The 18,025-nt window shown below is 33.8% G+C and overlaps 1 protein-coding gene across 1 annotated transcript; it reads right to left on the reverse strand.

Moving 5' to 3' along the window:
* Positions 1–6,620: 6,620 nt before the first annotated feature.
* On the reverse strand, positions 6,621–17,623 carry LOC111377284 (phosphatidate cytidylyltransferase 4, chloroplastic-like). The gene is made up of 8 exons (XM_023000362.1): positions 17,055–17,623; positions 14,762–15,063; positions 14,639–14,715; positions 11,281–11,349; positions 8,916–9,040; positions 8,262–8,395; positions 7,947–8,062; positions 6,621–7,105 (listed from the first exon to the last, which is right to left on the reverse strand). The coding sequence occupies exons 1-8, from the start codon at positions 17,352–17,354 to the stop codon at positions 7,014–7,016; spliced, it is 1,215 nt and encodes a 404-aa protein (XP_022856130.1). The 5' UTR covers positions 17,355–17,623; the 3' UTR covers positions 6,621–7,013.
* Between the last annotated feature and the right edge of the window lie 402 nt (positions 17,624–18,025).

An 18,025-nucleotide genomic window follows, 5' to 3' on the forward strand; every position in this document is an offset into this window, starting at 1 on the left:
TCTTGCTTCATAGTAATGCATTTTAGAGCTGTCTCAGTATCTCTTGCCAACAAATTTCTGGTTAGGTCTTCTTGAAATTGATTTTGTGCTCTATGGTTTACATTTTATCGTCTTGGTAAAGTTTTAGCTTCATTTTGCTGATTATTGTGCACTTCAGTTGCATCTATCCTTGTCCTGAGAAACAAGAACATCCCAGGTTCTTCTGTTACTTTTGATATACATTTATCCCAGGATTAGTGTGTTCTGGGAGTGTTGTTTAAAGTTCATAATGTATAATAGGATAATTCTCGGATTAGCAAATTAAGCCTATGTTTGGCTCATATTTATAAATACTCAAATCACTATTTATCCGTTCATTTCAAGTTATCCACGAGTACTCGGGGCAGATCCAGACCTTTTGTGTTGTGGGGTTAAAAATTGAAGTATAATTCTTTTTAAAAATAAATAAATATATATAATGTTAAAGAAAATAAGTAAATATGCATTATATGCATTTTGATACTTTTGAAAACGTTTTGTAATTATATCATTATCATTTGATCCTCATATAGTTATAATTCAAATCGTTTATAAACACTTCCGTACATGCTTCTCATTTGATCCATCTTGTCCGCGAAAAATTTGTCTTGAGATTCTGGATTTTTATATGTTGGAGCCAAAATTCCATTTAGTATATGTAGAATTACTGTCTTTTTCAATATTTCTGCTAATTATTTATTTATTGTGATGGCAACATCATGGTATTAGTGCTAATTGGTTTGTTAATAATTCTTGTTACATGTCTTTTCTTAGTCCATCACGTTATTATGCGTGCCATTATTTGTACTACAATACATTGAATTTGCTGCTGTTAAGTGTTTAATTAATTAATTAATTATTTAATCAAATCACATGGGTCCGACTTGTACTATTGGACAGTCCATACCCTATATTATTATTTATTTAAACTCGTTTTTCGGCTCCTTGGACCTCCTTCATTTATTACTTTATGCTTTCTAATCAAATCATAATTTAAAAATAAATATGAGGTCCTCTCCCTCTACTGTGCATGCATGAGAAAGAGAAGTGGGGCGGGGGGCGGGGGGGTTGGGTTGTTAATTCAAGGGCTTGATGAAGAGTCTGTTCGATTTTTATTAATTGGGAAAAAAAAATTATTTTGAATAGTATTTTTAGGAGAATATGTGATTAAAATGTGTATAATGAAAGTCAAACACGTACGAAATGTTTTTGTATATATTTTATTTTTCAAATTCACATAAAATTTTATGGTATTTTGAAGTTTTAGATTTGCGTATTGAATTGGATAAAATTATGGGGGGATTTGGATACTAAATGGAGAGAATTACAAAAGAAAGTCGTCGTGTGATGTGTTTATTTACATATACTTGGTGCTTATTTGGTCACGTAGTATGTTTTGGTTACTTTTTTGGAGTGCGGTTGGCTTTTCCTAGTCAAGAGCGTGTGACGGTTAAGGTTCTATAGGAACTTGATTGAAAGGGAATATAGAGGAAAATTCAACGATTGGGAATAGAAGCATTCGAGCCAACTAAGTTTAGAAGTTCGATTATACTACATGTACATAATGATTTTGTACACATGATAAGGTGAGATATGATTGGACAGAATTTCTTCAACAACAAGAAAAATAAAAAAACTTTCATCACTCTCTTTTAGACACTTTATCTTTATCTATATCGTTATATAACTCTATTATGTACAAATAACATTGTTTTTAGATGTTTTAGATCAACCCTGCTTTTACTACTTTAAATTTATACACTTTGATAGATAAATGAAATAAAAAAGCGAAAATCCACTTAAACTATGGCTCAATTTCACTTTAACCTTTACAGTTTACACTCAAGACCTTGTCATATAATCCCTTCAATCCACAATTAGTGTCAAATTAATCAATCAATTTGTCTAATCTATGTCCACCTCAATTGAGGCATCTCAAATGAAAAATAAAGCAATAATAATAATAAATTAAACTAGCATTTTCCAAGTCTGTCTTCCTTAAGATTTCCAATAATATCTCGTCCATTGCTTTTTAAAATATTATTAGACTCGAACCTAGACCTAGTCGAGTGACTTTTTATTGTACCTAGACCTAGTCGAGTGACTTTTTATTGTACCGAAAAGTAAATGTATCAAATTGCAATGAATAATTTTTAGTGTTAGTTAAAAACTAAGTGAAAAGACTAGGTAGAGATCAACTTCATCCTCTAAATAATTTTTTCTCCTAACAATAATTAATTGTGTTGATTATATTAAAGAAGACCAAACTTAAATTATCTTCTTAATTATTTAATTATTTCTTGTTGCCTTCAAATGATTCAGTTCACACTAAAGAGATTAAGTTTTTTTACTAATAAAAAAATTAATTATTTAAAGTCGTAAGAATACCTAAATCATAATAATTTCTTCTTTTCCAATTTTTTTTTTTTAAATGTTTTACAATAAACATGGTATACAACTACAGGACAATTATTTAACAAAAATATTTATTTAAATTCCTTAATGTCTTGAATCACATGGGTTGTCCCCACGTAACGAACAAAACCCTAGTAATTAATAAAGTATTTAGAGCAAATTGCATATATTTTAAGCATAAAAGCTGACTGTCTAATTAAGAAAAAGAAATTAATTTAGAATAATTAATCAAATGTAACAACCACATCTATCTTTACTAAACATGGATTTGAGGAATCTAATTAACGTTGTCAAATTTAATTTTGCTAATAAAAAACTCATACTATGCATTTAATTACTCAAAACAATATACGAAATGAAATAAAATTTATGACTTCTCTGCAATTTTTGTAATCTATGTTCGTTAAGACCGTTGATTATGGGATGAATGTCTGAGATTCTGAATTAGGGCACAATAGAAGCAGAGTTCTTTAGAAAGAATTGAAGAATATTTATCATACGAGCTGGTGGTTAGGGCCGGCGGAGCTGTGTGTTTTTGGGAGAGATTTTCAAAGTCCAAAAGCACTTTTTGTTAAAATTATAGATTTTTACTTAAAATAAATAGGTGCTTATTAACTAAAAAATAAACTTCTTACAAATGTTTTAGAGAAGCTCAAATTTAAATCTTTAAATTGCTCTGAATTCTGCTCTTATAGAAAATTAAAATGTGCACTTTGATGAAACTTTTGACTTTTTCAAATAAATTCCAATTCTCATACACACCCATATATCAGGAAAAAAAAAAAAAAGGAAAGAAAGAAGAGAAGATGGTGCAATGAGAAAAATGTTCTTTTAACATTGATTTTTTAACTTCTCTGTATAACTTTGAATTCAATTAGAAACACTACTCAGGTTTTCTTGTACTGATTTATGACAAACAAAGCCGTATATAGGTTTTAACAACGAACTAAATTTAGGACCTTACTACATATAAATCAAAATTTATATCATGGGTTACATAATGTCATATGTCATTCTATATTTGTCAGTTTAAAAACATTCAATTTTTTCATCCCATCTTTTCTCTCGACATCATTTTATATTTTCTTTTATATAACATTTTTATGTACAAGTAGCGTGATTCCTAAATTTATAATGAGCTTTGCTACACCTCAATGTACAACTCCTTTCACAAGAGGGGGGTGACCAGAATTTTTTTATTGGACGTGAACCCCTTCTGATGAGAGGGCTATATACAAGATTGAGTGGCTGAAAAATGAAGCGATGTTCAAAATGAAAAGAGCAAGGAATGGAGTCCCACAAAGCCAAAATAAATCTAGACTTTGATAGACTTTCCATTGATGCTTATTGGGAGCCTTCAATGATAAAAATTAAATACAAATTATAAAAAGCAGATTCTAAAGGGGGAGAGAAACAGAGCAGCCACGCCATGCATATAGAGAAGCACTAAAAACTAACACACTTTTTTTTCTTTGTAACTTCTTGAAAGTAAGTCCTTCCATGTAAAGTATAATGATAACCAACTTTTCGTTAAGGAATTTGAAAGTGGGGCACTTTTGTGATGGAGAAGCCTCCTGGGAATAAGGGATTTGGGTAAAAAGAACATGCAGTTATCATAATCATATCTTTCCAGCTTCTTCATGCCTTATTCAAATTCACATTAATGTTATCCAGAATTTAGTATTCTATTTCTACCAATCCATTCCGAACTAGGTAGTTAAACTCGACAAATTTAATCAAAACAAACAAGAAACAAGTTTTTATGAAAATTTAGCCCTTGTTTGATTCCCATTCTTTGGAGAAAATGAATTTTTCAACAATGTTCTGATATAATTTCAACCACATTATTCAATAAAATAACATTACACACAAATTTAAAATATTTTCTTATTTTTTAACCACATTTCACATGAATACACTATTCAAAAATTCATTTTTCCCATCGAAATGGGCTCAAACAAGGGCTTAAACGCCAACTGGAAAAATCGGGAGCCGGGTAATTGAAAAATAATAAAGGGTGAAAGCATCAAAAGCAAATGGGGTATAAAAGTAACAAAAAGATGATGTGATGTACATGAGAGTGCGTGAGCAGCAAAGAAAAAAAATGTAATAGTTGTCATTAAGGAAGACCTTTTGAATTGTAATATTCTTGTGCGGTGGGCCCCACAATATCTCATCTTTACAAATTTACTTGTAATTTCACCAATCCACGTTTCTTCTTCTTTGGCTTTAAAACAACGCGTTACGCATTCTTTTCTTCCACACATAATATAACAAAACAAGAAAAAGTAAGCACTCATTCTTGTATTCTATGGTGGGGACCCTCATTTGCATGGTGTAGCTTCCTTTTCTATCTCAACTTTCTTATCTTCTCAATATCTCATCTCATCAACGTCAACCCAAAATATCCATTCTTTGCCATCCCATAATTCCAATTTCATAAAATCTATGACATGCCCACGTACAAAACATCTCATAGCTTAAATTCAAATATACGAAATATTGTTTTTCAATAAATAATGGATAATATACATGTAAAGTCGCAGACAAGTGGGTTGGTAGTAGAGAGGTTAAAGAGACAAATGCACGTGAAAGCAGAGGACTTCGTAAGCCTCTTGTTTAGGGCTGTCCTGTCTCTGTTTAGATTTTAGAACCATAATGGGTTAGACCATATGTTATTTGAAATCACTAATTTTGGCCTCCCATGCCAAGAAATGAAAAATCTATTTTCATATGGAACATCAAGAGGTCGGACCACAATGAAAATGATACACAAGATTAGACAATACTGAACAATAGTCCTCGTTTGAGCCCCATTTTATAGTGAAAACAAGTTTTGAGTAGTGATTTTTGAAAAAAGCGTGGTTAAAAAGTAAAGATAAATTTTGAATTCACATGTAAAATTATTCTATTAGAAGAATGAGTTGTTAAAAATGAATTTGAAGAAAAATGAGTTTTTAAAAAATGGAGCTCAAACGCTCAACATTCTTTTCAGTTTCCAAAACGTGTAATCTTACATGTTTCTAGCATATATCTCAATCAACTATAATATTACAAGTCAAAAGACAAATAATAAAGCCGTGTCCTGAAGATTAGGATGAGAATATTTTGAGGCTTCAAATATTTTGCTTTAGTAAGGACTATAATTATACTCAAGACAAACATCAGTACAACATTCATCATGGTGAAGACATGCACATGATGGGAATCAGAGCTGTAAATTGCCAATTGTCCCCCATGAAGCCACATACCTTGGCCAATAGATCCAAGAATTTGAGTAAATTAAGACAATCGTTGATAGTTGACCATCAACAACCACAATAACGTTTGCAAAGGTGAGCACCAAGCGCATGGGAGCAACCACCCAATATGTCTATCTTCTAGCGGAGTCATGGACAGCTGCCCCGGCTAGCCAGGAATTGACTCCGTCCCTGCTTGGCCAGTATGACCCATTGTTTCGGGTCACAGTGTGGCATTGACATGGTTTTTATAACTTTTATTGAATTTAAAATGAAGGAATTTTGTTTTTTCCCTCAACACATGCCTGCATTGCAATTTACAGACACAACTCGACTGGAAACGTGAGCCAACTTACGGCCTGGCTTGTGATGAGTCAGGCCAGGCCAGGCCTCAAAAGTGATGGGCTGCTTTTGGAAAAGATTTGGCAGCCTACACGGACTGCTAGGACTACTGGCTGCTGCCACCTTCCAAAAGTTGGGAATGACAGATCTGAGTCCATAATGGAAAACCACAATTCATGATCGAGTGCATGTCTTTACTCATTCAAGGAATTAAAACAATCAACTGTATATTCAACTCAGACAGACTTGACGACAAGCTTAATTTTAAACGAATTTAAAATATACATTTGAGTATTTCTTGTTGAGTAATGCTATTTGTCATCGTGATAATGGAATATCGATAACGTGACAACTCATTATTCCTCACGTTTCTCGTTCGGTTGAGACCATGTGCCCCCCCCACAAAACCCCCCAAACAAAAAAAAAAATTGAATTGTCCAATCCAATTATGCCATATACACTACCACGTCACCGATATTCCATCATCGTAAAAATAACATTATTCTTTCTTGTTTTCATCTTTCCAAGTAATCCTAGATTTTACCAGTTGGAAACGTGAACATACGTGCTCAAAAGATACACTACCCAAAGGCATTTTCTAAAAAATGAAGGAATGGAATTCAGCATTTTATTGATCAATCTAGGTGCTCGAAAGTAAATATAACTTTCCATTGTCACACTCCTACAAGGGCTTTACATACCGAGCAACATTATCCACAGGCAACGATTGCCCCATCCATAGACATCCACATGATCAAAATTCCCCAAATTCCCCATTTATAGCCTCCCAACAAGCACATGGGATTGTCAAATGAAGTGTTTATCATACAAGAGGAATCAGACCTGGTGGAGTTTCAATGTGACGTCAGTTCCCCGGTTTGATTTCCAAGAATCCAGCTCCAAGATGTGAGCATGAAGTATACTTTAGTCCTCCCTTAAACAAGAAATAAGGAGAGAAGATAACGAGAATTTTTGTCTCTTTGCAGCAAGTATAATTCGTCAAACTCCATATAGTGGCAGAAAGATTTTGACAAAAGAGTATGCCAGTGCCCCTGTAAAGATATAGCTGTCGACCCTATCTAGAAGCCCACCTGTATGTGAGTTATCATTAGATATGAGCCTGAATGTCAAAACTTAACACACATAAAATGATATATCCTCCCTTAATATATACTCCTACAACCTTAAACAAGAAATAAGAAGAGAAGATAACGAGAATTTTTCTCTCTTTGCAGCAAGTATAATTTGTCAAACTCCATATAGTGGCAGAAAGATTTTGACAAAAGAGTATGCCAGTGCCCCTGTAAAGATATAGCTGTCGACCCTATCTAGAAGCCCAACTGCTTTGTGAGTTATCATTAGAGTAGATGAGAGTCTGAATATCAAAACTTGACACACATGAAATGATATATCCTCCCTTAATATATACTCCTACATGAATCAAGCCCTCTGTGATCATTAAACAAATTGACAAAATTGCAGAACCATCTTAAACCGAATATGGGCCATCTAATTTGAATCCAGTGTCCAGATCCAAATCATTCATATGTTAGGTTTGTTACTGGATAGTGGATATAAATGATTTGGTAAAACTACTATTGTTTGATTAATTCCTTTTATAATCATAAAGTGGACCAAGCATGCGTGCACGGTCATGTCATAAATGTTTTGAAAGCAGAAAAAAGTGTGGTGTTGAAAAATTAGTGAATCTCAGCCGGGTGTTCTTTGCTCCAATCCTAGGTAATTGAGTCACCATATGTTCTATTTGATAATGCCACTCCAAAATAGTCAAAACGAAATTGTGACCGATCAGGGTAAGTGTAGGCATGTGACCTAGGATAAGGGGATGAAACCTGAAACTTGACCCAGGCAAGAACAGGGTTCAAGCCTACTATATGACACATCAAAATGATTAAGATATGTAGACATTACCATGTCCGGGTATGAGGGATCCTGAATCTTTGACCCCAGCATCACGCTTGATCATGGATTCCGTCAGGTCACCAAAAAGAGACCCAAAGTAGTTCAGAAATCCAAATGCTACAGCACTGCCAACCATCCAAGAGAAATATATAATTGATGCAAACGGAAGTTTCCAAAGAAGAATTTTTCAAATTTAAAAGCTAGAAACACTATTTCATTATTCTGTAACGAACAATGTAACTCTAATTAGGAAGAGAAGAAGCAAAGGAAACCCAGATGGAATGCTGGACTATGACGTGAAAACACTGATATAAAACTATGTACCTCAGGACAGATGTAGGCCAGCTTAGGGTCTTCGCCAATATTATAGAGGTCGCTATACAACCACCTAGTCCTGCAAGAGCTCCCTCCCACGTCTTTTTTGGGCTAATACTGGTCAGAGGTGTCCGACCAAAAGCCTGCACTTGAATTCCTATTAGGGCTCATATATCCACAAAAATGTCATCTAGATTTGTTATATGATCACAAACACAGGTTGAAAACATGAAATAAGAAAGTTACGGGAGTTAATTGCCATTAAGAAGTACAAAAAGTAACTGAAATAGAAACTCTACATTACGTATTTATAATTATGAACCAAGACAATATACATATGAAATGAAGGACAAAATTATGCCTGAAAAGGGACATAAAAGATCAATTTTACTAGCTGAACATCACGGGGGTACTAATTAGAATTAAATATGATTGGGTTCCGACAAATTAGGTTGCAGAAGCAGGTAAACAATACCGTGAAATTAGAATTTTCCCTTGTACCTTTGAGGGGAAAGAACTATGTCTTAAACTTTTCTCCTAATAAATGTGGCATCAATGCACAAACATCTGGCTGGTCAAATTCAGGTTTTCACTGTTGTTCCTTAAAAGAGAGGAATGATGCAAAACTAACCGACCAGGAGAAAAAATATTTACGGAAACTACCTTTCCCCAAATAAAAGCACATGTATCTGCTGCAATAATACTGCTAACTGAAATTAAGGTTGCCACAAGACCCACTGTCCACTGAGTTCGGCCACCAAGAAGAACAGGCCAAGATGCTACCACACCTGTCAAACACAGACTCCCATTAAAACTTAACCAATGTACTGGTGGCAACGCCAATTTAAGTTTTTGCTGATATTTCTAATATTGAAATATAAACAATAAATTTCACCATGTGTTGATCTACAGAAAATATAAATGACTAAATACGAAGTTCTCATAGAAAGACAGAATTTCTGAGTAAGGACGGACTTTCCAGCCAGTTATGAAGATTCAAAATTTTAGATTAGACATGCTTTACCAGAATTTCATTAATCATGCTTAGCCCACGTTTGAGCCACATTCTAGGAAAAAATGCATTATTCATATCAAATCAATAGGAAATATGTGGTTAAAAATAAGGAAAAGTTTTAGATTTGCGTGTAATATTATTTTATTGAAAAATGTGTGGTTGAAATGATGTCAAATTACTGTTAAAGAATGTATTTTTTTTGAAAATAATGTAGCTCAAACAAGCCCTTAGAGTCAAAATATTTCATTTTTGTCTAGCATAAGTATTGCGTCATTTGGCTACACTTCTAAACACCCAATGCTTTAAGCTTATACACTTTTAACAAAAAGGTGACCAAAATTTCAAGCAGATTTCAGTAGAATCGTGCATTATCTACATAGCATTGAGTTGTATGCTTCACAAGTTCTGATTAGCACTTGACGTAGTACTGCATAGGTCTAGGAGTTTCTTTAGCTCTTATTTTCATTTACTTCCATTTTTTTGTTCCTTACTTTTTCAAAGAGACAGAAACTATCTATAATCTATATGGTGCCTAATAGTCATCCATTTACAACATCGATATCTTTAATTTGGGGAAGTGTTCTGAAGACATGCATTATCTATTACTCTGAAGATCACCATTATCAAGAAGATATGCAAGCAACCAACAGTACTATGACCAACCATAAGCTTCATAAAATATAAACCATTATAGTTTTTACCTTTTTTAAGAAGATTAAAAATCAAAAGATAATCCCTAATCTCATAGCTATATCTCAATTCCCTCCAATCTATGATGTTGTCGGTAAATAGTAGCACTGTGAATTTCCTATCACAAGCTCATTATGTAGTACTTAGCCATTTTTCCCTATTCAAACAATCATGCTATATAATGCATAAAAAAGCAACAAAATTCTTAAACTTTATGTTCATCCGTCTCCATTAATCTGATTTTATTTGATAGTCAATAATTCTTGTAATCTAAGTGCGCTTAAAACTTGGTCTTTTTTTAAAAAAAAATTCAATTTGGACTACAAGTCCAAACCGACTAACCGAATCGAACTTTGGTTTGGTTTGATTTGGTTCAGTTTAAGAGTTAGAGTAGATTTGATCGTAGAAATTCACCCAAACCAACTAATTTGGTTTTGATTTTGGGTTGGAGTCGAAACCGACCCAAACCAAACCACGCCCACACCTACTAACACGGAACACTACAATACCTTTCTCCTTCCAGAACCAATTGGAATAGAGCATAAACTATCAAGCTTTAAATCAACACTTACATTCTCTATTCTTCCTCAAGCCTCATTGCCCGAAATGGATCAACAAAATCAGGCAAACTTTTCTCAAACTTAATGTCAATTTGAGCAAGTACCATAGAAAGAAAACACTAATGCAGATCTTGGATAGGACCATGTTTCATCAAGATGAAAGTTGAGCTGAGCTAGATATTCTGATCCATGTGTACATCAGTGTAATATTTAATCTTTTCCATGACTAAAATTTTTTTCCTTCCCCATTTTACTCTTTCTTCTGTTTTGGAAACTGTCCTGTAGTCCTACCAAGACAGGTAGTTTAATTTCAAAAATACTTCTCCACATTTTGTCAAAATATTTACCCAGTTCTTAAGTCCAAACTCCAAACACAATTCCGTGATCTCTGGTACTTCGTGTAACACCAGAAAAGCAGCACGTGTTGGTTGTGGCATAAATATCCAACACATCAACTTATCCGTGGTGAAGTATAGTCTAATAACAATTTTTTGCCATTTGCCATTTATCTTTTCTTTTACTAAATCCCTGGGATTGATAATTACCATAAACAGACTCCTTCCCAGCAATAATTAACTTGCAAGATCAAATAGGATAAGCTAGTAAAAGAACCAGGCTTAATTAAACAAATTAAAATGAGATACATCCTTGATGTGCAAGGACACCTGGCCATAAAATGAAAAAGTTATTAGCTAGAAAGTGCAAAAAACAAAGACAGGCTATATCTAGAATAATTACTTAAAAAAAAAAAAAGGATACTTACGGGTATTTACTGCAGGAGCCGCTAAACCACATTCGAGCTTAAACCCGAAACAAGGAAGGTAGCCACATACTAATAGCATCTAGTTCTTGCTTACATAGATAGGAAATACATTAGAGCCCGTTTGATTCACATAGATTTAAAAATGAGAATGAAAAATATAATTGTTACGTGACTCATACAAGAAATAGAAAGTTAAATATGGTGAATTGATGTAATGAATAATGGTCATATTTTTTATTTTTGTGGCCAAAGAATGAGATTCAAATGGGGACTAGAATATTATTCTATTAACTATTGAACCTATGATATAAATTTTGTATATATAAAATAAAAGTTGAGTAACAATGAAGGGTGTGGAAGATAACGAGTAACAACCATTATAGTGCATAAAAATTGACTTTTATGTTTATTCATTTTCCAGTTTGATAATCATTATTTCAATTTATTTTACATATTCATTTTCAACAACACATTCACAAAATTAAATATTTTACACTTAAATTCAAAAAATTTTCTTATTTTTTAATCATACATTTTCCAAAAAATCACTATTCAAAATTTCATTTTATCTAAATAATAATTGCCAAATAGGGACTTATATTGTGCCGTCCCTTGGTCATGTATTAGGTCCCGTGTGGTCTAGTTCTTGTTGCTCAAAATTTTCATGCAAAACACATTATTTGAAAATAATAATTAATTTTAACTTCATAATTTATAGATTTTATAATTTTTATTAATTTTTCAATCATATTTCTTATCAACTTTATTATATGATTTTTAACAAACCAAACGGAAGCTTAATAAACCTGTATTGCGAATGGTTATCAACAAATAGCATTATTCGAAGCGAAACCACGCTACTAATACGTGCAGGAGAAGGAACTAATACAGCAGGCCAATACCACCTACGGAACCCGCCGCCGTTTTAGGTGTCGCAGTTGGTTTTCATTTTTCCACTTTCTCCAGCAAAAAGGTTGCTCCACCCTATACAACCGCCTTGTGCTGTGGGCCATTTTTTTCCCTTGTTTTGACTGACACTTCCCACCCACCAAATGTCAATATGTGGTTTTCGTGGAATCCAAGGAATATACCCCTTAGCTTAACATTAATTACATGTATAACCTTAATATTGCGGATGATGAACAAAATAGCAACATAGGTCCCTCATCTTTGAAGCATTTGATAGTTTGGTTAACAATTCTAAAATGGATATTTACGTAGCCACCTATTTGTTTTGGCAGCTCTCGTCCTTAATGGATGGACCAACATTCACCGAGAGAGGGAAAAAAAATAGATTTACTCTAGTGCCACCTTTCATATTGGAGCCATCGAAAAATATTTGCCGTGAAATTGGGATCTGATGCATGACATCTTTATTCTTGATCAAGAATAAAGATGTCATGCGTCAGATCCCAATTTCACGGCAAATATTATTCTTGATTGGGTAGTTGCTTGCCAAATTCACGGATGATATATCAAAAGTTCATACCATTTAATAAGTAATTAATTGGATGAGAACTCTGATAAGACAAAAATCCATTTTTTCAGCATGAACATTTTGAAAAATGATGTCATTACATACATGTATTTTATCAAATTTGTTTTCTCCCTCACCATAGATATTTTCCTCAACAACAAATAATGTGAAATGCATAACAATTATTAAAATATATTTTACCACTTTTATCCTATCTTTTGATTATAATTTGAAATTTTATTAAAAAAATATTTTTACCGTGATCATTATATGAACAAAAAATTTAACTAAAACATGAGAAATGGTTAAAAAAAAAAAAAAAACAAAATAAACGTAATTCAATAAATTCAAGGAAACACATCATAATGTCGAATGCAATTGATTCTAAACTCTTCTTGAGAATGGATGTAGGACCCAATAGCAACTCAGAAATGTATGTTTGAAAGAAGCAAACCTATATTTATGATGAGAACTCGAAAGATACGTGAAGATTTACTCCATTGTGAAATCTCATGAGACTTGTAGAAACTATTTTCTTCTTCCAACCTCCCCCCACCAACACCTCAAGCATTCATATATCTTAATTCCCCTATATTGATTATCCACATTAAATAAAAAATTTGTACGGACACAGCTAGAAAATTCAATTACTATCTTTTAACGAGAATAAATGCAGAGTTATGTAGGAAATCAAGCTTAATTGTACCGAAAGTTGTGTCCAAATGACACCTACAAGAAGAACAGAGTGAAGTGCTGGAGTTTGAGAAGTATCGAACAGACGCACCTCGGACACATGGAAACATCATATGACACTCCACAAGGGATGTCCTTTTTTATATCATATTTGAATTTCCAACACAATGGGAGACACAGTCCAAACACGTTGACGACATGGCATCATTTTGTAAATGTTGCAATATAAACATAGAAAACGCTAATTGTTAAAGTGTCTCGCTAAATTGCAGAATAAAATAATGGAATACAAATGAAACAAGCTGCATTCACACCATTTGCAACTTAAGGGAAGTGATAATGTAAAAAAGATAGAAAAGAACAAAAAGATAAAAACTCAATGGCCATTTGAAAATTGAAATAGACCAACAATGGGAAATGTCATATTTCAAACTAGATGCAACATTCGGTACACGACCCAAGTTATTACATTAACCTCTTGGACATTACCTATCATTGCCAAAGATTTGGCTTTGCCAGTTACCAACTCCACCTACTCAACAACATCCTCGAGTTTATATAAGTCAATGTTGGCTCTAGAGAAAGTCGATGCTTCTAGATGCAAAAGGAGATATGAAGGTCGAGAGAGGAGAAGATATGAAAATTAGACCAAAAGGGGAAGTGGAAAAAAGCAGAAGGTAGACAAAAGAGATGACTGGAGTCTCGATAGAGATGGAAGAAGGAGAAAAAGAAATATGTCAAGGGCTGCTTTATGGGCTATTTTCAGCCAATTTCTGGGCTTGTTACCAGGCTATTCTCAGCTAGATCTTAAATAAGTCTGAGTTACAGTATTTCATCTAGATTAAGACACTTTTCAGTTCATTGTTGACCAATTCCACGTTCCTATTGCTTTCAAGACTTTCCATCTCTCATTAACAAAGAGAGAGCTTTCTTCCTTCTTGCTTTATTGATTTCATGCCCTTCCCAGCTTGCAGCAATTTAACAGTGTAGCAGTGTTGAGAGAAGTAAATTTTTCTCTTATCTTATTAATCACAATAAATTTTGATATTCGAAAGGAGAGAATAAAGGTTCATAACAGGTATTAATGTTATTAAATAAATTATGCAATTTTTTATTATTTCAGCCAATGTGTTCCTAGATCGTGGCGTGTCAGCATGTTCTTTCCCATGCTTTATAGACTGCCAATACCCAATAGCAATTTTAGTGTTAAAGATGGTACATTCAGCTGACGTGCAGAAAATTCAAAGCTGAGGTCCATACTCTTACTAAATGAATTGAACAGAAAAACCAGAAATTGTCAACAACTCTTACAGTGTGAGTATAGGCATTAGAGCACAGATAACGGAGCAAACTCGTGATACATATCGAGGAGGAGGGGTCATTCCAGCAGCAATTCCACGGCTTCTGACCAGTTCAAAGTATTCCCTGGCACCAACAAATACTGCCACTGCAAGAGCCATTGTGAAAACCCATCCTCCAGCCAACACTACTCCTCCAGCAGAAACTCCAATGCCAAGCCCAAAGATAACCCTTTTCTTCAACTGACTCGCTTTCTGTAGATGTTCTGAATCTGTATTTTCCTCCACAGATATTTGAGTACCTCTGTTCACTTCCTACAACATATCCATCTCAGTGGTCCAGTTGTATTTCATCTGAATAGCATTAAAGGTAATCATACTTCTTAAACATTGTAAAGTGAACATTGACGAATCCTCTATCAATGATTTTTATTAGAGAGATTATTTTGCCGATTTTACTCACATATGATCCATATGTAAACAACAGAATCTGCAATATTATTTACTCTGAACAGCACAAGGATTCATCAACTGGACCTTGTTTTGTTGACTTATCTCGAGAATTATTTCATAGTTATGTTGTCATCCTAATGCATGCAGTACTTGCCATTTGTTCATGTTTTTATATTACAATTTATTCAACAAAAAGGAAGATGGTAAATGCATAAGTAACTGTACGTAATATAGATACTTACTCACCAGTTAATGTGCACATAGACCATATTCACATCTGACGTTAAGCATTTGCTATATTTACAAATGACACACATATTTTTCATTCTTAGAAGTTAACATCCTGAGAAAGTTAAATTGGTCAGAATGAATTTCCTAAATAGTAATATAGAGCCAATGGTAGCATAGAATTCTGAACCAGATTTTCAGTCTTAAAATTAAAAATAAGAAATTACCTTATCTTATAAAATAGTCACACAAATATATATATGAATTTCAAAATCCGTAGAAAAAAAAAAACAAAGCAGCATTAACAATGATACTAGAAAGCTCAAAGTCTTTCATATATTTCTTTTTATTGTCAATGTATTTCTACTAACATTATTCTTCGATCCACTGTATTAACTATTCAGTTATTCTAAGCTATCAAAGGTTGGTGGGCCATTAATTATGGACATGCTTTATTAATGAGTTAGTGAGTAAAAATTATATCTTACATGAGAGGATTAATGTTTTCATTAAACAATAAAAACAATTATTGGCCGATCATATAAGCATCCAATGTAACATTGTATCATGGGTCTCCTTTTTCTTTAAATGAGTATGTTCCTTGCAGAAAGGGGGAGGAAAAATATTTTGTCTATAAACAACTGCCTTCCTTTCTCTAGCAATTTAGTGCTACTTCTACCCACACCCACAAACTTCATAAAGGACATGTTGGGTTCCTTAGAAGCACACTTTGTACTTCGCATGGATCAAACGTGCAGATAAGCCGAGGAGCCTTCAAGTTTTCCTACTGACAATCTGTGAGGCACTAAGATGTTGGCAACTGGCAGATTGTGAGCACAAGCAGTGACGTGGAAAGTCCAAGTAACGTGGCATTAATGAAGAAAATCATGTAATTGCAACGCTTACATTAAAAGTCAAACCATCTACTGAAGAGCCAAAAGATGCAATTGGCGGTTGTGATGATTGGATCCGTTTGAAAATAAATGAATTGCTAGTCGTAGAATATTATTCTCGTCAGACTTAAACCTAACCGATGCAGTTCTTATCTAATGTATGCAGTCTGAACAGTCAGATCATGTCTGATTCAAACATGTGTGCTCTGACTACTCTAATTGATCGGTGCCAAAAAATGTGCCATTCCGAAATGGATACAAGAATAACCATATATACCTTCAAAAATATTATGCTATTACTTTTCCTCTTCATAGTTTAAATTATTAAGCCCTCGAGTGAGGTCGAGAAGCATACTATCAAAGCCTGATTCGCCTTAATGTAGTAGAGTTCATGGAAAAAATGGGGCACATTGGCAGCCCATAATTCTGCTTTTGAGTTAACAAGGGGACGAAATATGTCTAAAGATATCATTTTTCTATAATCCGTTACTTTTTATTTCGCCAATTTTCGCTCCAGCTGAGTTTTACTAGTCTACAGCAACTCAGAGTAACAGACAACTTCCACATCACTCATCAACTTCCAAAATTTAGCATAAGAACATTTTCTTTCCGAGAGCATTTACATCTAAGTAAAACACATTAATGACTAATCACATAAAGCTCAATGCCGATATCTATAAAATTAAGGGGAAATAGGCAAATATTATCGCATTTTGCAATATTAGATATTACCTCATCGATTTTTTCGGAGTCGTCAATTCGCCCCGGCTGCTCCGCTTTGACCACGGCGGTGATCAACCGTTTGTGTTTGAGTTTGACCAAAGAACCCCGCGGAATTCTAAAAACGCCTCGATGGCCATTACTATCAAATATTAACCCAAATCTCATAACGCGGTAATCGGGTCGGTTCAAATTGAGAGTTCTTGAAGTGAAGGGCCGTTCGTGACGGTGAGAGTGACAAGAACGTGTAGAGGTGAGAGAGAGCGGGATTAAATTGATTCTGCCTAATTCAACTACTATTTGTGGAGCCATTGATGGATTTTTTAAGATAATAGAAGGGAACTACACAGAATTAAGAAGCATGGCTGAGATTAGATTGGGCGTCCAGCGGTTGGAGTGAAAGCGGTAGCCGGGACTTAGAGAGAGAAAATGCGGTGGTTTGCGATGAGTGAGCTGTACCTCGGGACTTTAAACACGAAACGGATGAGAGAGGAGAGAGGATGATAGGGCCACATAACAGTATATTAATGGTGACAAACAAACAATGCTCTAAGCTTATTTACAAGGAAATATTCAGAATCAATTTCTTGGGAAGAAACGTCTTTATTTAACTAAAAATAATATTTAAGCTATGAGATGATGGTTATATACTTATTCTTGGTTGACTCGAAAATTCATGGTCAACGGTAAGTCTTAGAAGTTTAATTGATATATTTTCAATATTGTTTGGTGACAATGTTACGATTATATCTCAAGTATGATAAATATTAGTTTTCAATAAAAGATCGAAAAATAATAATTTGATAGTTCATTAGATTTATTCGAGGTAGTTTCATATAATGCGAACTTCGAATATTAACCCAATGAATACATTCGATCATCGACGTTCAGATGACATTTTTATCTCTCGAACTAATTTTGAATATGTTTCTTCTCTTCTCGCTTCAATGGATGTTGTACTCGTACGATCCATTTTCATTCAT

This window comes from Olea europaea, chromosome 3 (assembly GCF_002742605.1).
Source record: "Olea europaea var. sylvestris chromosome 3, O_europaea_v1, whole genome shotgun sequence".
Classification (NCBI taxonomy): Eukaryota; Viridiplantae; Streptophyta; class Magnoliopsida; order Lamiales; family Oleaceae; genus Olea; species Olea europaea.